This window comes from Chelonoidis abingdonii, chromosome 8, assembly GCF_003597395.2.
Source record: "Chelonoidis abingdonii isolate Lonesome George chromosome 8, CheloAbing_2.0, whole genome shotgun sequence".
Classification (NCBI taxonomy): domain Eukaryota; kingdom Metazoa; phylum Chordata; order Testudines; family Testudinidae; genus Chelonoidis; species Chelonoidis abingdonii.
Genome location: NC_133776.1, coordinates 28146189 through 28167193, shown reverse-complemented (window position 1 = coordinate 28167193; position 21005 = coordinate 28146189). Strand labels below are relative to the sequence as shown.

General features: G+C 42.8%; 2 protein-coding genes across 2 annotated transcripts in view; one reads left to right on the top strand and one right to left on the bottom strand.

The window, feature by feature from the left end:
* The window catches only part of MED12L (mediator complex subunit 12L), a 324753-nt gene that overhangs the window by 93238 nt on the left and 210510 nt on the right, over positions 1–21005 (top strand). The window contains exons 13-15 of the mRNA XM_075068471.1: positions 5987–6201; positions 7285–7389; positions 7883–8059. Coding sequence (XP_074924572.1) covers positions 5987–6201; positions 7285–7389; positions 7883–8059 — 497 coding nt within the window. The remainder of the gene's footprint in view (positions 1–5986; positions 6202–7284; positions 7390–7882; positions 8060–21005) is intronic.
* On the bottom strand, positions 11742–15049 carry GPR171 (G protein-coupled receptor 171). The gene is made up of 2 exons (XM_032806220.2): positions 14942–15049; positions 11742–13154 (listed from the first exon to the last, which is right to left on the bottom strand). The coding sequence occupies exon 2, from the start codon at positions 13096–13098 to the stop codon at positions 12148–12150; it is 951 nt and encodes a 316-aa protein (XP_032662111.1). The 5' UTR covers positions 13099–13154; positions 14942–15049; the 3' UTR covers positions 11742–12147.

The following is a 21005-nucleotide window of genomic DNA, read 5'->3' as shown; positions in this document are numbered from 1 at the left end:
ATCTTAACCAGTTTATTAATCTACCAGTGATTTTCCTGAAGCCACATAACTCCTCTGCAGGAGTCATGTTATCATATCCTGGATGTTAAAGTATCTGCCCTCCTTCTTGAATAGGACCAAGCAATTTCAAAGGTCACCAAGGCTGTTCCTCCCCTTTGCAGATGGATCCAGGAGTTCTATGATTTCTGCTCAAAGACTATCAAGATGGATATCTGGATGTATTGTTACTTGTTATAGAATCACAGGCATTCATAGCCATTATCCATAGTATTGCTTAAAAACATAATGGTGTCTGACATATGTAGGGCTACTCTGTGGGCTTCAGTACGTATGTTTTTAATGCACTATGCTGTGGTAAACTATCCTGTATAGAAGAAGAATGTACTCACCTGTGCAGTAACTGAAGTACTTTGAGATGTGTGTCCCTATGGGTACTCCACTACCCAGCCTCCCTTCCCCTCTGCTTCAGACTGTTCTCTATGGAGATGTTTGAGTGGAAAAGAAACTTAAGGTGGTTCACCTGCACATAGGGCTGGTGCAACCACTAGGTGGTCACCTAGGGCGCCAAGTGGTTGGGGGCACCAAAAAGCAGTGCCCTGGCTTGGCAGGGAGGAGCCGCCTTCTGGAGACACCAGAGAGCCGTGGAGGAGCCAGTACAGTATGTGTGGGGTGGGCAGCAGCCCTGAAAAGGCAGCAGCACTAGCAGGGAGCAGCTGCAGCCTCCACCCCTCCTGCCCAGGCTGCGGCCTGGTGCGCCCCCCCCCCCCGAGGAGGGGGCTCCTGTAGGCTGCCGCAGATGCATGCGGGCAGCAGTCCCAGTGCACCCTCCCACTCCCTCACTGCACTCGGGCTCTGTGGCTCCTGGGCATGTGAGCTGCTGCCGGGGCGCGGGGCCCTGAGCTTGCTCTGGGAGGGGCAGTGGCTATGGCGGCTCACACTCCTGGGAGCCACAGAGCCTGAGTGTGGCAAGTGGGATGCGGGGGGGCGCACAGGGGCCGGCGCCCACATGTATCTGCTGCAGCCTGCAGGAGCCCCTGGGAGGGGGGTACCGGGCTGCAGCCTGGGCAGGAGTGGTGGGGGACTCGGCTGCTGCCTACTAGCAGTGCCACTGCCTTTGCAGGGCTGCTGCCCCTCTGTGCTGCACTGGGTCCTCCATGACTGGGGCTCGCTGCTGCCACAAGCAGAACACTCTGGCTCTCCAATGCCTCCTGAAGGTGGCTTCTCCCTGACGAGCTGCTGCAGTGGCCCAAGCCCGGCAAAGCTGGTGAGTGGACTCAGGGCGAGGGCTGCCAGGGTGGGGTGGGGAGCTGTGTACCTTCCCAGGGAGTTCAGGGTGGAGGTAACCTGGTCTGAGGAGCAGCCCCTGGGCACGGCTGGCCCCTGGGGTCTTTACGGGCTTGTTGGGATTTGCCCTTCACTGAACTGATGTGGGTGGGTGGGGGAGAGGGGGCACAAGGTGGAAATTTTGCCTAGGGTGCAAAATATCCTTGCACCATCCCTGCCTGCCTGCCTGCCTGCATATCCCTACATAGCCTTGGTGTCTGGCATGAGGAGGCGCAGGACGCATGTACAGGCCAGGTACATTCACATCTGAAATGGAGCACCCATAGTAGGACACATCTTGAAGAACTGCAATTACTGCACAGGTGAGTAAGTTCTTCTTTCCTACATGATAGCTTACCACAAGTCTTCCCCACAGTGTTTTCAACCAGCATGGCTGAGAGCCTTCTTTCATAAATTCAAGCGAAATGGTAATTTATCTTTGCAGATTGAAGGATATCTGTGGATTTATCTGCATCCTAGATATAACAGGCCAGAACTTTGATCATCACCTAAAAACAGGGTCCCTCTTCCCACGCTGTTCACCTCTTCCTGTTGATTTCCTTCTGAAATGTCTGTAAACTCTTCATGGGTATTTGACTCAGTATGCTAATAAACTTCTTTTGTAAGATACACAGTACATCAATGGTCCAGCAGGGAGTTAAGTGTGTCTCATCTTCTGTCTGGAGGTTTGTCTCAAGGCATGCTATCTTTGATGGATGGAGGGATGACAAATGGGAATGTGGATATGGAGGTGGATATTACCGCATCTGAGGTAGAGGCCAAACTTGAACAGCTTAATGGGACAAAATCGGAGGGCCCGGACAATCTCCATCCGAGGATATTAAAGGAACTGGCGCGTGAAATTGCGAGCCCGTTAGCGAGAATTTTTAAGCAATCGGTAAACTCGGGGGTTGTACCGTATGACTGGAGAATTGCTAACGTAGTTCCTATTTTTAAGAAAGGGAATAAAAGTGATCCGGGTAATTATAGGCCTGTTAGCTTGACGTCTGTAGTGTGTAAGGTCTTGGAAAAAATTTTAAGGGAGAAAGTAGTTAAGGACATTGAGGTCAATGGTAATTGGGACGAATTGCAACATGGATTTACTAAAGGTAGATCGTGCCAAACCAACCTGATCTCCTTCTTTGAGAAGGTGACGGATTACTTAGACAAAGGAAATGCGGTAGATCTAATTTACCTCGATTTCAGTAAGGCGTTTGACACGGTTCCGCATGGGGAACTGTTAGTTAAATTGGAAAAGATGGGGATGAATATGAAAGTTGTAAGGTGGATAAGGAACTGGTTAAAGGGGAGACTCCAGCGGGTCGTACTGAAGGGTGAACTGTCAGGCTGGAAGGAGGTTACTAGCGGAGTCCCTCAAGGATCGGTTTTGGGACCGATCTTATTTAACCTATTTATTACTGACCTTGGCACAAAGAGCGGGAATGTGTTAATAAAGTTTGCGGATGACACGAAGCTGGGGGGTATTGCTAACACGGAGAAGGACCGGGATACTATTCAGGAAGATCTGGACCACCTTGTAAACTGGAGTAATAGTAATAGGATGAAATATAATAGTGAAAAGTGCAAGGTCATGCACTTAGGGATTAATAATAAGAATTTTAGATATACGTTGGGGACGCATCAGTTGGAAGCGACGGAGGAGGAGAAGGACCTTGGGGTATTGGTTGATAGCAGGATGACTATGAGCCGCCAATGTGATATGGCTGTTAAAAAAGCAAATGCGGTTTTAGGATGCATCAGGCGAGGTATTTCCAGCAAGGAGAAGGAGGTGTTAGTGCCGTTATATACGGCGCTGGTGAGACCCCACCTGGAATATTGTGTGCAGTTCTGGTGTCCCATGTTTAAGAAGGATGAATTCAAACTGGAACAGGTTCAGAGACGGGCTACTAGGATGATCCGAGGAATGGAAAATCTGCCTTATGAAAGGAGACTCAAAGAGCTTGGCTTGTTTAGCCTGGCCAAAAGAAGGCTCCAGGGGGATATGCTTGCTCTATATAAATATATCAGGGGGATTAACGTTAGGGAGGGAGAGGAATTATTTAAGTTTAGTACTAATGTAGGCACGAGGACGAATGGGTACAAACTGGATATTAGGAAGTTTAGACTTGAAATTAGACGAAGGTTTCTAACCATTAGGGGAGTGAAGTTCTGGAACAGCCTTCCGAGGGAAGTAGTGGGGGCAAAAGACTTATCTGGCTTTAAGACTAAGCTTGATAAGTATATGGAGGGGATGTTATGATGGGATAGTTTAATTTGGGCAATTGATTTTGGATTATCGGCAGATAAGTCTGCTCGATGGTCTGTGAGGGGATGTTGGATGGGATGGGAACTGAGTTACTGCAGAGAATTCTTTCTTGGGTGCTGGCTGGTGAGTCTTGCCCACATGCTCAGGGTTTAGCTGATCGCCATATTTGGGGTCGGGAAGGAATTTTCCTCCAGGGCGGATTGGCAGAGGCCCTGGAGGTTTTTCGCCTTCCTCTGCAGCGTGGGGCATGGGTCGCTTGCTGGTGGATTTCCTGCAGCTTGAGGTCTTCAAATCTCAATTTTGAGGATTTCAATAACTCAGTCATAGGTTCGGGGTTGTTATAAATGTGTATGGGTAGGGTTTTGTGGCCTGCCTTGTGCAGGAGGTCAGACTAGATGATCATATTGGTCCCTTCTGACCTATGAGTCTGAGTCTATGATTGATCTGCCCTTAACTACAAGGCCTGGAGAATATCCTATTCAGCTTGTCTACATAAGTTCTCATATATTTTCCATACATACATTTCACATTAATTATGATGACTAGTGTGACATGCTTTCACTAGGCCCCTTAACATTACATTATTTTGGGGATCCCAGTACCCTTACATATTCCTGTGCCCTCTGCTAGTTGGCATCAAGAAGTCCTTGGGTCACACAAACCTGTTTTTAAAGTAGGGGTGCCTAGTTCACTTGTTCTTTAGAGATTTTTTTTTCATTTTGGGGATTTGAGAGAGCTTAATTTTGAATTAATCATTTTATGAAGGTCAAGTTTCTTAGACCTTTCTGGTGGTGTTTTGAAGTATCTTCTCCTTCCCTGCTCTTTTCTATCTGAAACATAAAACAGAAGTATGTTGAAATCATTCAGTGTGGGTTTGCATCATGCCTTCTTGTTGCTGCAGAATGTATTGTACTTGAATACTTTTGAGATACCGTGTGAGATACTCGGTCTCCAAGAATGAGAATATTATGTAGATGGTATCTATTAATAGAGGGAAAAATTGCTATACTATAATTGTACTTTTAAAAAAGATACTTCTCTCACTCCTCTAAGTTAGCACTTCTCCGCATTTGGGGGATTCTGCTTTTGAAGCTGTGTGCAATTTTATCTGCCCTTTGAACAATTTTTTTTTTTTAAAACCTAGACTGTTTTAATTTTATACCTAACATTTTTTCAGTGAGCTTCGGCTTCCTTCCCAGGAATGAACTGCAATTTTCACTTTAGTTTTGCAGGTGTACACTTCTGGTAGTTCTGTTTTAAAGTGATAGCATAACTGGCCTGTAACAACCTAAGTGGGATAGTGTACTATATTGAGAACTACAACGAACAGCGTTTATAAAAGGTGCATTGGGGTAAAAAGTAAAAGAAGGCCTTTGTTTGCCAAAAGTTAGGAGTGACCTAACCAAACTTGCTCATTCATCCATAAATTGCTTAATGTTACTGCAAATTATTGCTGTTTGTAGAACAATGGTTGTATTTTGAACTAGTTTCAGATTTTACAGTGTAACTTCCTTTTGATTTCAAATACTTGTTGATGAGTTGAGTTTGTGGCTAGCTGGAGATGTTGTTTCCTATTAAAGAAGTTGTGGTGAAGAGCTACTTTCTGCTATCTCTGCATGATTACAAACATGAAATGCTTAATGTGTTACAAACTGAGTAAAATTTTAATATTGTTGTGACAAATGCAAATATTAAGTAAAATAATCGCCTTCAAAAATGATTATTCATTCTTGATTCTTTGTCAGCTAATGGTAACTCATTGGCAAAAGTGGATGATCATTTCTTTCTTTTAATAAACTCCTCCTCCACCTCAGATACAGGAGTAACATTTATCAGTAGTAAAATAATCTTTCAAATAGTTTTCTAAAATATTTCAAAGGATTTAAGGGTTTGTGTTCAAAAGGTGTTTAGTAAGAACATAATTTCATATAGTCACCCTAAAATGCCCCTGTAGACAGAAACATAATAAAATCATGAGGACTTCTGTGGCAAGGTGAGGGGAGGGAGGAGGAGAGAGAGGGAGAGAGAGAAATCCTAGTATGTCCATTTTTACAGTATGTAATATGCTCATACATTGTTAAACATGGTAGAAATACATTAAAAAAAGGAGAGCAGTGAATAAACTGCCAGTAATACAATGTGGGCAGAAGTCTATGAGCAGAATGCTTTGGAATAAACTGCCAGAAGAAAGTTCTTCAGAAAGATGCCCTGGTAACAAGTCTAAGTATGCCAGTTGTGCAGCACTGGATTAGAGTTGGCTTATTATGTAGAGAAGAAAAGCAGTTCTTAGAAGACAAAAATAAAAAACAGCTATGGTTTAAAAATGGTTTTAAAGACTTTTTTTGTGGAATTGAAGAGTAAATTTATGTTTTAAATTACAATTATTTTTTTTGGTAGCTGACCCAAACAGTGAATATGAGAAGACAGAATTTGTGAATGTGGTGCTGCTGTTTTGTGAGTTTATTCGACATGATGTTTTCTCCCATGATGCTTACATGTGCACTTTAATATCGCGTGGAGACTTGTCAGTTACTGCAACCACTCGACTACGCTCACCTGCTGGAGAAACTGTGGATGAACACTATTCTAAGGACCATGATATGAAACTGGAGGTAAAAATACACATCTTCACTTATTTCTCTTGCATTCAAGGTTTAGTGTCAGTAGCTGGGAGGGATAGCTCAGTGGTTTGAGCATTGGCCTGCTAAACCCAGGGTTGTGAGTTCAATCCTTGAGGGGAGGCCATTTAGGGATCTGGAGCAAAAAAAATCTGTCTGGGGATTGGTCTTGCTTTGAGCAGCGGGTTGGACTAGTTGACCTCCTGAGGTCCCTTCAAACCCTGATATTCTATGAAAAACAGACACAAGGAATGCAGAACTTCAAACCTGATCTTTTAATAATTGGAAAAAAGGTTGAAAAGGAAAAGAATCTGTTGCATTTGGCGTCCCAGGTCAAATGTGTGTCTATCTCGGTGCTTTGAAATACCCCAGCTGCAGTGCAGGTATAATGAATTCTCTTCAGCTGAAGATGATAATGCAAGGCAGTGCTTCTTACATGTACTATCCCAGCTGGAATCTCTGAATTTCAGGAAAGCAGATCAAAGTAAATGAGGAAAAACTGTCATTAACTTCAGTGCGCCTTACGTCAGATCCTTAATTTGCTGAGGTGAAATCATCCTGTAGCATAGCCCATATAGTACCAAAGGTCTGCTGCTTGCATTTCCTCAGTTTCCTTTTGAGCTCCCACAGTCTCACAACCTGATTGAAACTTGAGGATATGGGATATGTTCAGATTACACCCTGTGGTGTCCACAGGGACACATGCATCAGAGGCAGTACTATCCATCAAAGGAGGGCAGGTAGCAATACTGGTAGAAGCAGTTTTGAGTTCTGTAGGAGCCCTTATGGGCAGAGTCACCCTAGTATATATGCTGATTGTTGGTGAACGAGATCTGTCTTTGTCTCCTTTTCAATCAGTCTGTCCTTGGTTATCTTTGGTATATGGGTATGAATTAGAAAACCTTTTATAAATTAGGGAATATTGTGAATATTGACAGTAGGAATAGTTTGTTTTTACTTGATTTTAAACAATAAATTATTAATTTTAAATGGGTGGAATTTTTGGCTTTATGACCAATCAAACAGAATTTTCATTATAATCTGACTGGTGTTTTTTTTCTCTCTGGTGATTATTAGGAACATAGTATTATGGAACATATGGGCATTGACTCAGGAACCACTAATATTTTTGATGATGTAGACAAGAGTGACTTTAAGACAGATTTTGGTTCGGAGTTTCCAGTAGGTTTAATTTTTGATTTTTCTGCACACTATGCATTTCTTTGCCCCTTGCTTGCTATTCGCACAAAAATGTGTTCTCCATGATTCTTAATTAGAACCATCTTATTATTGTCATATGGCCAATATTCTTTCATTTCCAATCCTTGTAGTGTTAAAGTATTGGCGATTGCATCATAATCTCCACACACCCACCTTCATTGCTTTATTTCTACATTGGGGAGCTTTCACTGATTTCCACAGTTGTCCCTTAGGCCATCTCCAGCATATCAAAGCACTGTTAGTCTGTAAATACAGACTGTACAAATACTTGGGGTAATGTTATATAATTTATTATTTTTAAATGTTGAGCCTGATTCTCTATTCTCATGATGGTTTAAATCCTGAGCATCTTCACTGAGGTAAATAGAAGCAGAATCAAGGTTATCATGCAATGGTTGAATTGTGAATGTTTTAGTTTCCAGTAATCTTAAAATATTTGTTTTACATTACTTAGATTTTTTCTCCAGTGCCTGGGGAGTCTTGTGAGAATGTCAACTCTTTGTTACACAGAAGAATTTCAATTAACAGTGAGAAGTCAGTGAAGAGGGAAAAACTGAGAGAACTGATTTTTCCATCCAGTTATGACCACCTTCGCCATTTGCAATATGCAACACACTTCCCTATACCTCTGGTAAGTTAACGCTTTACATTTTAATTTTATATGTAAATGTATAGATTGAAGATGGTAAAGCACTTAGATAAAAGAATAAAACCGCTTGGAGGGCAAGATTTATCACTTAGCAGAGGTCTGGGGCACCACTGAAGCCTCTCTTAAGCCCCAAATATGCTTAAATACTGAAGGTGCTCAGCTGCTAGAGTGATGAGTGTAGGGTTGCCAACAGTCCTTCATTCAAAGAGAGATCCTTTATTTATTCACCTCTGTACAATGATGTCAGGAGTTGCTGAGGACTGCAAAAAGCTGCAAGCAATACCGCTGGCAAACGTAGGTAGGTGCTGCTAATTATTATTTTGTTGTTTGTCGTTGTTTGTTGTGATAATGATACTGATGATAATATTGGGAGGAAGGGTGAGGCAGGAATGCTAAGAAAACAGTTCCTTATTTTTGAAATACAATGTTGGCAACCCTAGATGAATGTAGTATAAACACTTAAATATAACATAAGGCTTATTTTACTTAGATTTTGCTAGAAATTCCCAGGATTCACTGGAGTAGAAAAAGCTGGTTATGTCGTATGTGGCCTCCTAAACAAATATCTGCAGTAATGTCACTAAGACCTGTTAACAGGTGTTAACTTCATATTAATATTTGTCTTTACTTTTTTTCTTTCTGAAGAATTGTATAGTCTTAAGACTTCCTGTACTTGGTCATTTAAAATTTTTTTTCCTGGTTTATTTTTGATGATGATGGAATATGTGTGTTTAAAAATTAGGTTTGTTGTACTTTTTAGATTATTGCATTTTTTGACTAGAGCTTCCTAATGGACCAAGCTGGAGATATAGATGAACAGTCTGTGTTCCTGCATTAAGAATGAGATTCCCATGCTCCTTGCAAATGACCCAATCGACTTTGGGGAATTGTGTGGATCTTGGCAGGACAGAAACCACACACTTGCCGGTGCTGCATAGTTTTGTTATTCCCTTCCTGGCTGCCACTACAGCCTCTGTGTTAGAATTAAAGTTTCACTCTAGACACAGCTCCTATACAGACATTTGCAACTGTGGACTTAGTGGCCTAGCCTGCCTCTCCTCGGGCCTGCCTTCAAACTTCTGTGATGGCCTCTGCAGAGTCAGCACAGAGCCTATCTCTGCTGCACCTTGCCCAGGTGGAGTACCCCTGTCTGTCCAGTCCACAGTTGCCCTTGCCCATGGTGGCGCTACTAAAGTGATGACCTTCAGCAGCACCTACTACACTGGGTAACTTTGACCCCAAAATATTATATTTACAGTTGCTGTGACACTAATTTTATTCTTAACCCTGTTGTGCAATGCATTGTATTACTGTGCCCAAATGTGAACCACATCTAGGACACAAGATAATGCAAGATGCAGCAAGGATCTTTTTTGGTTGCTTTATAAGTGTTTTATATTTCAATGAGCCTTGCGTGCAGTCATTCAGCTGTTTACCTATAGACCTAAGCATAGGAAATAATAACACATGGTGATATGCTAGATGAAGAAAATGAGTACTGCATTAAAATACTCATGTAGGGGTTATGGATCAAATAAACAACTATACTGAATAGAAAACAGAATACTTTTAGTCACTGGAATTTTCATTTTCTGTAGAATTAGTTGACTGCTGTCTGGTTAAATTACCAATACATTGGTACCAGTTTTGCTGTTTCATTTTCTGAGTCACAATTCACGGTATAGCTGAGAAATAAGGGAATCAGAATGTCTGAGATTAGTAATGGTGAAATGTGTAGGACTGAAGAATTAACGTAGGTTTTTCTTCCTTGGGTCTCTTCCCCCCCCCCCCCCACATTTAACTGTAGGCCATTTGAGGAATGAAGGGAGCAAATTGACATATGTCCCTACCCTAGAAAACCCACCATTCCAAACACACCCGTGTTGGCAGCTTTAGGAGAGTGGCCAAATACTGAATAAGCCTAGAGGCTGAGCATGTGTCTCAGCCTAGAAATGTTCATTCGAAACATAGGAAAACTGAAATTTTTAAAAAGACAGTACAAAATTCCACCAAGTATTGTAGCTATCAGATCAAGAGGTAAGATGTGATGTGGCACCTATAATCATCTCTGCTTTAAAAATATAAGATGACTGGGGTTGAATTTTCTTACTCTTGATTTCTTGCTATTAGATGTTGGATGAGCTGTCTGTCTAGAATAATGTTGGGTGCTTGTTTACAGTTGGTCAAAATATGAATACATTTTACAGATCAGTAAACAAAGGCAATCTAGTTTTTTAGAGTGGTAGCCGTGTTAGTCTATATCAGCAAAAACAGCAAGTAGTCCTTGTGGCACCTTAGAGACTAACAAATTTGTTTGGGCATAAGCTTTTGTGGGCTAGAACCCACTTCATCAGATGCATGGAGTGAAAAATACAGGAACAGGAGCAGGTATAAATACATGACACCATCATAGGACCTAACCACATCAGCCACACCATCAGGGGCTCGTTCACCTGCATGTCTACCAATGTGATATATGCCATCATGTGCCAGCAATGCCCCTCTGACATGTACATTGGCCAAACTGGACAGTCTCTACGCAAAAAAAAAAAATGGACACAAATCTGACATCAGGAATCATAACATTCAAAAACCAGTAGGAGAACACTTCAATTTCTCTGGTCACTCAATAACAGACCTAAAAGTGGCAATTCTTCTTCAACAAAAAAACTTCAGAAACAGACTCCAATGCGAAGTTGCGGAGCTGGAATTAATTTGCAAACTGGATACCATCAGATTACGCCTGAATAAAGACTGGGAGTGGCTGGGTCATTACAAAACCTAAACCTAAGTTCTCCTATACCAAGTTCTCCCTACTGTTATTCACACCTTCTTGTCAACTCTCTGTAATGGACCACTCTTACCACTCCAGTAGTTATTTTTCCTCCCTTTATAGCCTGCTGTTAATTGATTTATCTCATTAGACTGACCTCACACTTGGTAAAGCACCCTCATCCTTTCATGTGTTTATACCTGCTCTTTTTCCTGTATTTTTCACTCCATGCATCCGATGAAGTGGGTTCTAGCCCACGAAAGCTTATGCCCAAATAAATTTGTTAATCTAGTTTTTGTTACATTTCTGAAGTATTTTTAGTTTACCATTAGAACGAATCTAGACTGGCAATAACTTGTATTAGTCTTTGACTATTGTACGTTTAAGATGTTTTATTTTCTAAATGTCTAAGATGTAAATACCATGTAGCTATTTTATTGGTGTCATCTTTTGTTTAAAAAGTCTTATAAAAATCATGAACATACAGAAAGAAAAATTGAGTATTTTACATTTTGTCCTGTGACTTTATGTGCTGTTCAATTTATCCTATTTAACCTGAGAATTTTACTGTAGTAACATATATTTCCACAATTTTAATACTCCATGAAGTAGCAAAATGGGGAAAAAAGATGAGTATTACAAGATGGAAAAATGTATTTGTAAGCAACTTCCGGCGCAATATAAGCAGATACAGAGTGCATTTTAAATCAGTGCAGCTTAAAATTACTTTCTAGAGAAAGTGCCTTTTGAAATGTGCTTGGTCAAATTATGGCTGTGCAAAGCCGTTGCAACTTATCAGTTGCTGTTGAGTACATTCTTCCTTTATTATAGTAGGTAAATTAATACAGGAAGCATTTAACATTATTATTATGTAGTAAAGGTGAGTCCAGATAACCTTAATCCATAAACGTTTAGTAAATATGTTTGGATCTTTTTTGATAAATTGCATTACAAAACAAGTTTGGATCATGCTTCATAGGTATTTTTTGGGTAGGTCTTTAGTATGACTTGATATGCTCTTAATTAAGCAGTGTGTTAAAATATTCCTGTAACTAGTACCAGGTCTTTTGATAGACAGAACTGTATAATATTCCAAATCGGTGTATGAAGTTGTAAAATAATAGTGATCCAGATCCATCATTAAGCTTTCCTTCTGTCCAGGGTTAGGGTTTGACAGTAATTTTATTGACACTGTTAGTCATGTTCAGCAAACACACAGAAGTTGTATATACATAAGCACACACAGCGTTAGTAGTCTAGGCTGAAATACTACAACACTTTCGTAATATGCCTCTTCTCAGTGTACTAGTTCTCCCATGAGAGTCTTTGTTTCTTTATGTGCTGTAAAAGTCTCAGTAATTTTCAGTCTAAATGTCTTGGAAAGATAAAAATACAAAACAGGATCAAAACAGAGATTTAACACTGCCAACAGCAGAGTGGATTCCTTTGCTTTAAAGAGGGATTGTTTCAGAAGGCAATCGGTTATAGCATCACTCTGGCTCAAAGTATAGGGGATCCGAACAATGTGGTAAGGAACGAAACACATGATGTAGCCTGCCGTTACTAACAGTATATTTACCTGAGCTTTCTTTACATTTGCATAACTCTCACTGTATTTGTGTCGGTAAAGTTGTCTAACAACAAGAAAATTGGAAATAAGTATCATGGCTGAAAAATTCAGGAATATTGCTGTACATATAAAATTAGTAAACACATGCCAATCTTTTCCAAATGTTGTTTTGAAATCAATACACCCCACAGTAGGCTTTTGTTCTATTTCTTTGATTGGAATTACCATGTTAGGTACCATTATAAGGAGAACCATTATCCATACAACTGCAGATAACATCTTAGCAAATCCAGGTTCTTGGATTCGATAGATCTTAGTACTGTGCATTAACTGAAGGCAGCGGTCCATGCTCACCAGTCCCAAAAATATGATTGATAAATACATGTTAATATAGATGAGGCAAGCTGTGACTTGACAGTGGAATATCTTCAGTTTCCAGGGGGCGATACCTAAGTCAACAATTATTTTTACTGGCAATGCCATAGTCAACAGGAAGTCAGCTGTTAGGAGGTTAATTAGGTAGATGCTCATACATTTTTGTTTCTGATCCTTTTGAGTGAACGCCCATAGGGCAAAACAACTCCCAATAAATCCAATGAGGAAAATTAAGTAGTAAAAATAGGTAAATGGTTCCATTTGTCTGTAGACACTGCAATTTGAGATATTGCTTAAGGACATTTTTAATTATCCTGTTGAAAAGGAAGGTGTGTTGACTGCTTAAAGATATCTAGAACCTAAAAAGAGAGAAAAATAAGACATTAGAGATAATTAGTGTGAGAATTTGGTTCCAGTATAATTTCACAAAAATGTGTGACTAGACTTGGTAATGATTTTCGTGAAACTGAAGTATTTGTATTTTTCAGTGTCTGGAATAGTTCACATTATGTTGCATGGGTTTCATTCATGTTTAAGCAATTTATTGAAATGTCTTGGGTCCCTTTCCTGCAAACACTTCTGCTTGAGTACGTTTACTCATGTGAGCAGTCCCTTTAAGTGAATGGGGCTATTTGTGTGTGTGTAAAGCTACTTGTGTGTCTGCAGCAGGGCTGCCCCTGGGAGGTTTTCTCCTCAGGGTGGAAAACATTTTCAGTGTCACCCAGCAGTTGACACAAAAGGAATAAATCCCAAAACAAAACCACACAACAACAGATGAGTGGAGCAGCAGGGTAAAATAAATAACTAAATAGACTGAAGGATGTGCCTTCCACAATGGTGATTGGGCACCATTAAAAGTTGGAACTCAGGGTGATCATCTTACGCCTAAGACTGGCCCTGGTTTTGCTAGTTAGTTCATTGGGGTCACATTAAAATGTAACTTTTTTAAAAAAAGATACTTTTACTCAAAAAACCAAGAACAAACAAACAAACCAAACCAACCTCCCCAAATCCTCCCAGTTAAGTTAGTTTATAAAAATACTTGGTGTATATAAAAAATATTATAGGATTAGTAAACATTAATAATCCTCTGTCAAAAGCAATATAGGGTCTATCCAATACAGAGAGACAGCAGAATAGTGCTTGGTACTAAATATTTCTAAAACTGTTGATTCCTCTAGTTGAACAAAAGAAAAATATATTTGAAGAATATTTTATGTAGCTCAGAAAATATTTAAAGAATCTGTCAGTCATTTGCTTCATATTTTCAGGCTTCATCGGACATTTAGGGAAAGGAAAGTGTATTTGCTTAGATGGGAACCTAAGTATTATTTTAACTATCTGAAACTACCACTGTATATCAGGTTGTTTTTTTTCTTAGTTGCTACACTGGCATTGACTTTAGTGGAACATGTTGACTGAAGGGGAAATGAGTGTGTTAAAGTTTTTCTGAGAAATAAGACAGGGAAGCAAGTCTTTGTTGAAATAGCATTGAACCATACCAGCTTTCTATTTATATATTACAATCTTTTTCATTTGCTAAAAATTCTGTTTATTTTAGTGATCAAACATAATTCTAGGTTAAATGTTGCCTGAGTAGTAACAGTTGACAATGAATCAATATAACTTAATTACTTGGTCTCTGTGTATTGTGCATATAAAAATGCAAATATTTGAAATTACTCATGGCTAGAAATAGAAGATCTATGACATTATTATAATCACTCTTTTGCAAATGGAGGATATTACCTTCCTCAAAAAAGAGATTATTAACCTGAGGTTAAATGAAGTTGAGTGCCCACAAGGTACAGAGGAAATAGTTGGTTTTATTCCTGAGCCAACAGAAGGTGGGAACCAAACTCCCAATATGAGAGAGAATTCACTGTGTCATTCCACAATTACTATTCTGCCTGATTTCAGATGAGCTCGGGAATGAGCTGTATCTAGTGCTCTTTGGCTCAGGGACCGCTTTACTGGAGGGCAAGAGATTCAAAATGGTTATAATGAAGTAATACTTCATAAGTGCAGTGAAAAACATTAGTGCTTTTAATATTTAACCGATTAGTTTTTCAGTGCATTTGGCAATATATTTACCTTGATGTATATGGACATATTAACATGTATAAAAAGCATTTAAAATACATACCTTCCTTTTTAGATTCTGGAGTCTGAAGCATTAGAAGAAAGTTTTGTAAAATGCTTGATTAGTCTCAGTAGCTAGTCACATCTTTATCTGATAATATGTTAATCCTTTCCCCTTTTGCGTAGGCTGGTTTTTAAAAGAAATGTGTCTGTGGTTTTTTAATGTGTAGATTGACGTAATTAAAACCAGCTCTCAAATTACTAACCACCTGGAAGTTACCTAAAAGGGTCATGACAGAAAAATGTTAGTGTTCACGGAACAATCCAAAGTTGCCTTTTTACTCTTTGGGAGAAGATGTTATGTAACAATGTTTTCTTGAGCTGAAGGCAAACTGACTGCTGCTGTCATGGGGCCATACCTTGCACAGCCCTCTAAACCTATTAATTTCCATTGACTTCAGTGAGATATTGAGGGCACATTGAATCTTGCAGGACAAAACCAGAGTGAGCTGTGTGGGTAGACAACAGCCAGTTAAAAAATGGAGTTATAAACTCTGATGTGCTAATAGAAATACAAAGGATTATTGTGCTTTAACATTTTGGTGGCATTTGGGTAATTTCTATCGCTTTAGAACAGGGGAAGGCAAACTATGGCCTTTGGGCCGTATCCGGCCCATCAGGGCTTTCAGTCTGGCCTGCAAGATTGCCAGTCCCGTGGTGCAGTGGGGCTAAGGCAGGCTCCCTGCCTGCCATGGCCCTGCGCCGCTCCTGGAAGCGGCCGGCACTGCGTCCCTGCGGCCCCTGTGTGCTGCTCTCGCCTGCAGACCCACTCACTGTAGCTCCCATTGGCCAGGAATGGGGAATTGTGGCCAATGGGCACTTTCGGGGGTGGTACCACAGGGAAGGGCAGCCTGACCCACCCCATGCCCAGGAGCCACTGCCAGACATGCTGTCTGCTTCCGGACACGGGCCAGTGCTGTGCACTCTGGTGAATCAAAGCAAGTTTGATACAATGCGGTTTCACCTATAATGCGGTAAGATTTTTTGGCTCCCGAGGACAGTGTTATATCGAGATAGAGGTGCATGTTGTAATAAAAATTAAGGTTAACAAACATTTATTTAATTGAGAATGAGGGATTGCTGACTCTCCGCTCAAACCTTTAGTTTATTTTAAGACTGAAACTTTGGGCTTGTCTGGATGGTGGTGGCAACGCTAACTAGAGGTATGTGATTTGTGCTAACATGCTGGGATCTACTGCCTGGTGTTGATGGTGCTCTCTGAAAGGTACCTAAGTCACGTTAATGTCGTCGAAACAGGACTATGTTAATGTGAAGCAGGTACCTTTTAGAGACTGCCAGCAAGGTCTATATGGGGCAATTAGAGCCCAGCATGTTAGTGAACTTTATAATCCCTGACGTGCTTTGCTGTGCTGTGTAGGGAAGCTTTGTCACACTGTGATACAGTATTGCCAGAGGGCAGCAGGCGAGGGTTAGAAGGGAGCCTTATTCCCTGTAGAGGGAAGAAAGTTCGCTATAGATTAATTAGAGCACCTGCAGTCAGTCAACTGATAAAAACCCCTGCTTCAATCAGACAGGGGAGGAGTTGGAGCAGAAAGGATTGGTGTTGGAGCAGAGAACAGTTTGAAGGGAAGCAGAGGACAGTTTGGAGAAGTGCTGTGGTGGGCTAAGTAGCCCTAGACCCTAGGTAAAGGGGCACCTGGCTTGTGCAGAGGGAGGGCAGGAAGCCCCCCCCCCACAAGCTGAAGGACAGGAGAGAGAAATAGCCCAGAGGAAGGAACCGTCAGTTCAAGTGGTTCACCGCTATCCTCAGGGCCCCTGGGCTGGGACCTGGAGTACAGGGCAGGCCCAGGTCCCTCTCTCTCCACTCCCCTCCTCTAGGACACTAATATTCCAATTCAGGAGCAAGAAATGGCGCCCTGACCTCCCCCCCCCCCCAAAAAAAAAAAAAAAAAAAGAAGAGAGAGCACAAGACCATCATAATAGTGCCGGCAGCTTCCCCCACACACACTCACTTGGGTTCCCCTTTCCTCCCCACCTTGCACTTTCAAGTTATGGCTGGAATTATAATTAGAAGCGCTAGGATCCTATAACTAAGGGCTGGGCTTGTGGCATGTGGTTTGGAACCAGAAGCAGAGGTGTCAGAAATGAGTAAGTCTTTTCTTGCAAGAGTTACAGCCTAGTCTGCAGACTTAAAAGTTTCAAGTGCTTTTATTAAGTATCTGAGCCTATGGATGTCTTTCTGAACCAAAGTCAAGTTTCAAATCTTCTGAGGTTTGTCCAGTCACTACTAAAAATAAATGGGTTGAACGAGCAGCAAAAATCTTCATATTTGCTTTTTAGAGCTAGAGAAAAAACCCAGACAGTAGAACAAGCTCTTGAATTTAGCCCAGGGGCCTGTGGTACTGACAATAGTACAGAGAATCTAAAATGTATAGCAAACTCACTGCAGACAATCGTTAAGATCTCAGAAAGCTGAATGACATGCCAAATGGAAGTAGCGATCACCACCAAACAAAATACCCGTATTGCCTACAGGGTTGGGAAAATCCTTTGCAAAGAAACCACTCTGTATCTGGTTTCAAGCTTAGTCACAAGCTCAAAACTCAGACTATGTTTGTCAAATGTTTGCAAAGGTTCATAAAGTTTTTGAGCAAGCCTGGATTCAGTTTTGAGCAAATGTGGGCTGAGTTATGGCTTCCCACCTAAATCATGCAGAACTGGTGTTTCTATATGTTTTTAACATGAAACCCAAGGTGCTGAAATTAAATTCATTTAAAGATTTTGGAGTTCAAGTTGAACCCAGATCTCAGAGAACTTCTTCAGGTATCTAAAAGGAACAAAAAAAAAAAAAAAGCCTGGATCCACCAGGAGTGAGATGTCTCTATTTTTCTGAAATCTTTCTAGTTATTCAGAAGGGGGAGGAGGCAAGGAATTATCTCCAAATTAATAAAAATGCAATTTTTCATTTTAAGATATTGTCTTTATTTCTGGATCAGCACCCCCTCACTATGCTCCCCGGTTTGTGTCAGTTATTGAAGTCAATGGGGTTCATATATATTTGTACTTTTTATCATGATCACTGACTGATCTAGCCAAAGGTATCAAGACACTTTTTTTTTTATTTTAAGCTCCCTTCTTGCAGGAGGCAATACAACACAGACCTCCTGCACGTCAGTTTAGGAGAAAAGGATAGGACTTCCGTCATAGTCAGAAGTTAAGAAGCAGTGGTATAACTCTAAAAAGTACAAGGCTGTATGTAGCCCTTTCTCCCAGGAGGAAGAATGTTATAAACATAATAATCCCCATCTGATTAATTTGGAGTGTTAGGACTTGAATCCAGAAAGTTTACATCCACCCATCATTTAGGCCTTGGTTCAGGAAAGCACTGAAGCACATGGTTAAATACTTTCCTGAATCAGGGTTTGGCAATCATTTGTTAGGCCAATTACTGATGTACATACTTTGTGACCACACAGGGTGTGTCTGCTCTGCAATTAAAACCTGTGGCTGGCCCACACCAGCTGCTTTGGGCTTGGTCTAAGGGGCTTCTTAACTGCAATGTAGACGTTTGGATTCAGGCTGGAGCCCAGGCTCTCGAGGACCTTGTGAGATGGTAAGGCCCCAAAGCAGCCTGAGCACAAACAGTACGCCACAGTTAAACAGCCCATTAGCCCAAGTTCATTAACCTGAGTCAGCTGGCACAGGCCAGCTGCAGGTTTTTAATTGCAGCATAGACCAGGGGTGAGAGAACTTTTTAGGCCAAGGGCCACATCTGGGTGGGGAAATTGTATGCAGGTCCATAAATGTAGGGCCGGGGCAGGGGGTTAGGGTGTGGGAGGGGGTATGGTGTGCAGGAAGGGGCTCAGGGCAAGGGGTTGGGGTGCAGGGTACAGGAGGGGGCTCATGGCAGAGGGTTGGGGTGTACAAGGGGGTGTGTAGTGTGGAAGAGGGCTCAGGGCATGTGGTTGGGGTGCAGGAGGGGTGCAGCAGAGGGCTCAGGGCAGAGAGTTGGGGACTCAGGGCAGGGGTTGGGGTGACGGAGGGGTGCAGAGTGCAGGAGGGAGCTGGGGTGCAAGAGGGGGTATGAAATGCAGGAATGGGCTCAGGGAAGGGGGATTGGGATGCAGGAGGGTGCTCAGGGCAGGAGGTTGGAGTGCAGGGTGTAGGAGGGGGCTCAGGGCAGGGAATTGGGGTGCTGGAGACGTTCAGGTGCATTGGGGGCTCAGGGCAGGGGGTTGGGGTGCAGGAGGGGTGCAGCGGAAGGCTCAGGGCAAAGAGTTGGGGACTCAGGGCAGGGGTTGGGGTGACAGAGGGGTGCAGGGGGGAGCTGGGGTGCAAGAAGGGGTATGAAATGCAGGAATGGGCTCAGGGAAGGGGGGTTGGGATGCAGGAGGGTGCTCAGGGCAGGGGGTTCGGGTGCAGGAAGGGATACAGAGTGCAGGAGTGTGGTCAATACAGGGGTTGGGGTGCAGGAAGGCTCAGGGCAAGGGGTTGGAGTGTGGGATGGAGGAGGGGGTGTGGGGTGCAGTAAGAGGCTCAGGGCAAGGGGTTGGGGTGCAGGAGGGGGCTCAGGGCTGAGTAGTGGGGTGCAGGAGAGGTGCAGGTGTGGCAGGGGCTCAGTGCAACAGGGGTGCGGAGTGCGGGGGGGTCAAGGCAGGGGGTTGGAGTGCAGGAGTGTGCTCAAAGCAGGGGGTTGAGGTGCAGGATGAGTGCAGGGTGCAGGAGGGGCTCAGGGCAGGAGGTGTGGTGTGCAGGAGGGGGCTCAGGTCAAAGGGTTGGGGGCTCAGGGCAGGGGGTTGGGGTGAAGGAGAGATGCAGCAGGGGTTGGGGTGTAGGAGGGGTTGGAGTGCGGGCTCTGGCCCAACGCCGCTTACCTCAAGCGGCTCCAGGGTGGCAATGGTGTGCAGCAGGGCTAAGGCACGCTCCCTGCCTGCCTGCCTGCCTGCCCTGGCCCTGCACCGCTCTCGGAAGTGACCAGCATGTCCAGTAGTGGCTCCTAGGGGTGGGGTGGGGCAGGCGGCTCCGCTGTGTGGTGCCTTCACCTGTGGAAACCACTCCCAGAGCTGCCATTGGCTGCGGTTCCCCGTTCCTCCGCCAGGGGTCGCAGGGGCGCAGAGCTGGCTGCTTCCGGGAGCGGAGCGGAGCCAGGACATGCAGGGAGTCTGCCTTAGCCCCGCAGTGCCACGGGCCTGGCAATCCCGCGGGCCGTATTGAAAGCCCCGACAGGCCGAATCTGGTCCGTGGGCTGTAGTTGCCCTCCCCGGCATAGACATATCCACAGTCTCATGGGCTTTGCTCCTGTGGAGTTTCTAACCCTCATCAGAGTGAAAAAGGTTGAGAGCTGCTGCAATCATCCTCTGACTTGGGAAGGTCCTGGTGGGTGTGACTGCTTCGGTCACAGGAGTTCACTTTTGCTGTGTGTGTTGCTGTCCTGAATCCTGGAAAAATCTTTCGTGCTGTCTTTTGCTGTCACTTTTAAAGAGCAGCTGTGTGAATGTGGGAGCATGAAACACACGTAGGTATATAATGCAGAACAATACACGCATAGGAAAGAAGCAGGCAGAATGCTGGTTAAGTAGCTGACAACAGTATTAGAATGGCTGTATTGGTAGACATGGCAGTGTAAATGGAGATTCATATGGCATTTTGCTAGAGAGGAGAGTTACAGGGCCATTTGCACGATCACATTACATGTGCAACCCTTCTGCTATTGGGATGTAGGAGAGCAACATATTCAGAAGCTTGTTTGGGCGTCAGAAATATGGTAGTCCTGACATGGAGTGAGTTACTGATGAGATGAATTTGGTCCATTGTCTTTGGATCCTTTGGCTTATGTACAGCATGAAGTTTATATGTTGTTATGTTACAAATGAAGATGTCAATTTTAGATTTCTCTCCAGCTTTGAATTCTTTTGTGTATATGTGTGGGTTGAATTGCTGAACTCCAGTGTGTCTGTATAAAGTTGCAAAACACACAGGAGTTGGCGTCTCACATACTAACACAGTCTAAACTGAGAGAAATATGAAATTGACATTTGTGTTTGTAACATTGCATTTGTAACAACCTAACCATACTGGAAAAAAAAAATTCTGTATTTTAGAGAGAG

What these genes read in the sequence shown, in the direction of transcription:
- GPR171 (XM_032806220.2), bottom strand. Translation starts at nt 13,098, where the DNA reads ATGTCCTTAAGCAATATCTCAAATTGCAGTGTCTACAGACAAATGGAA.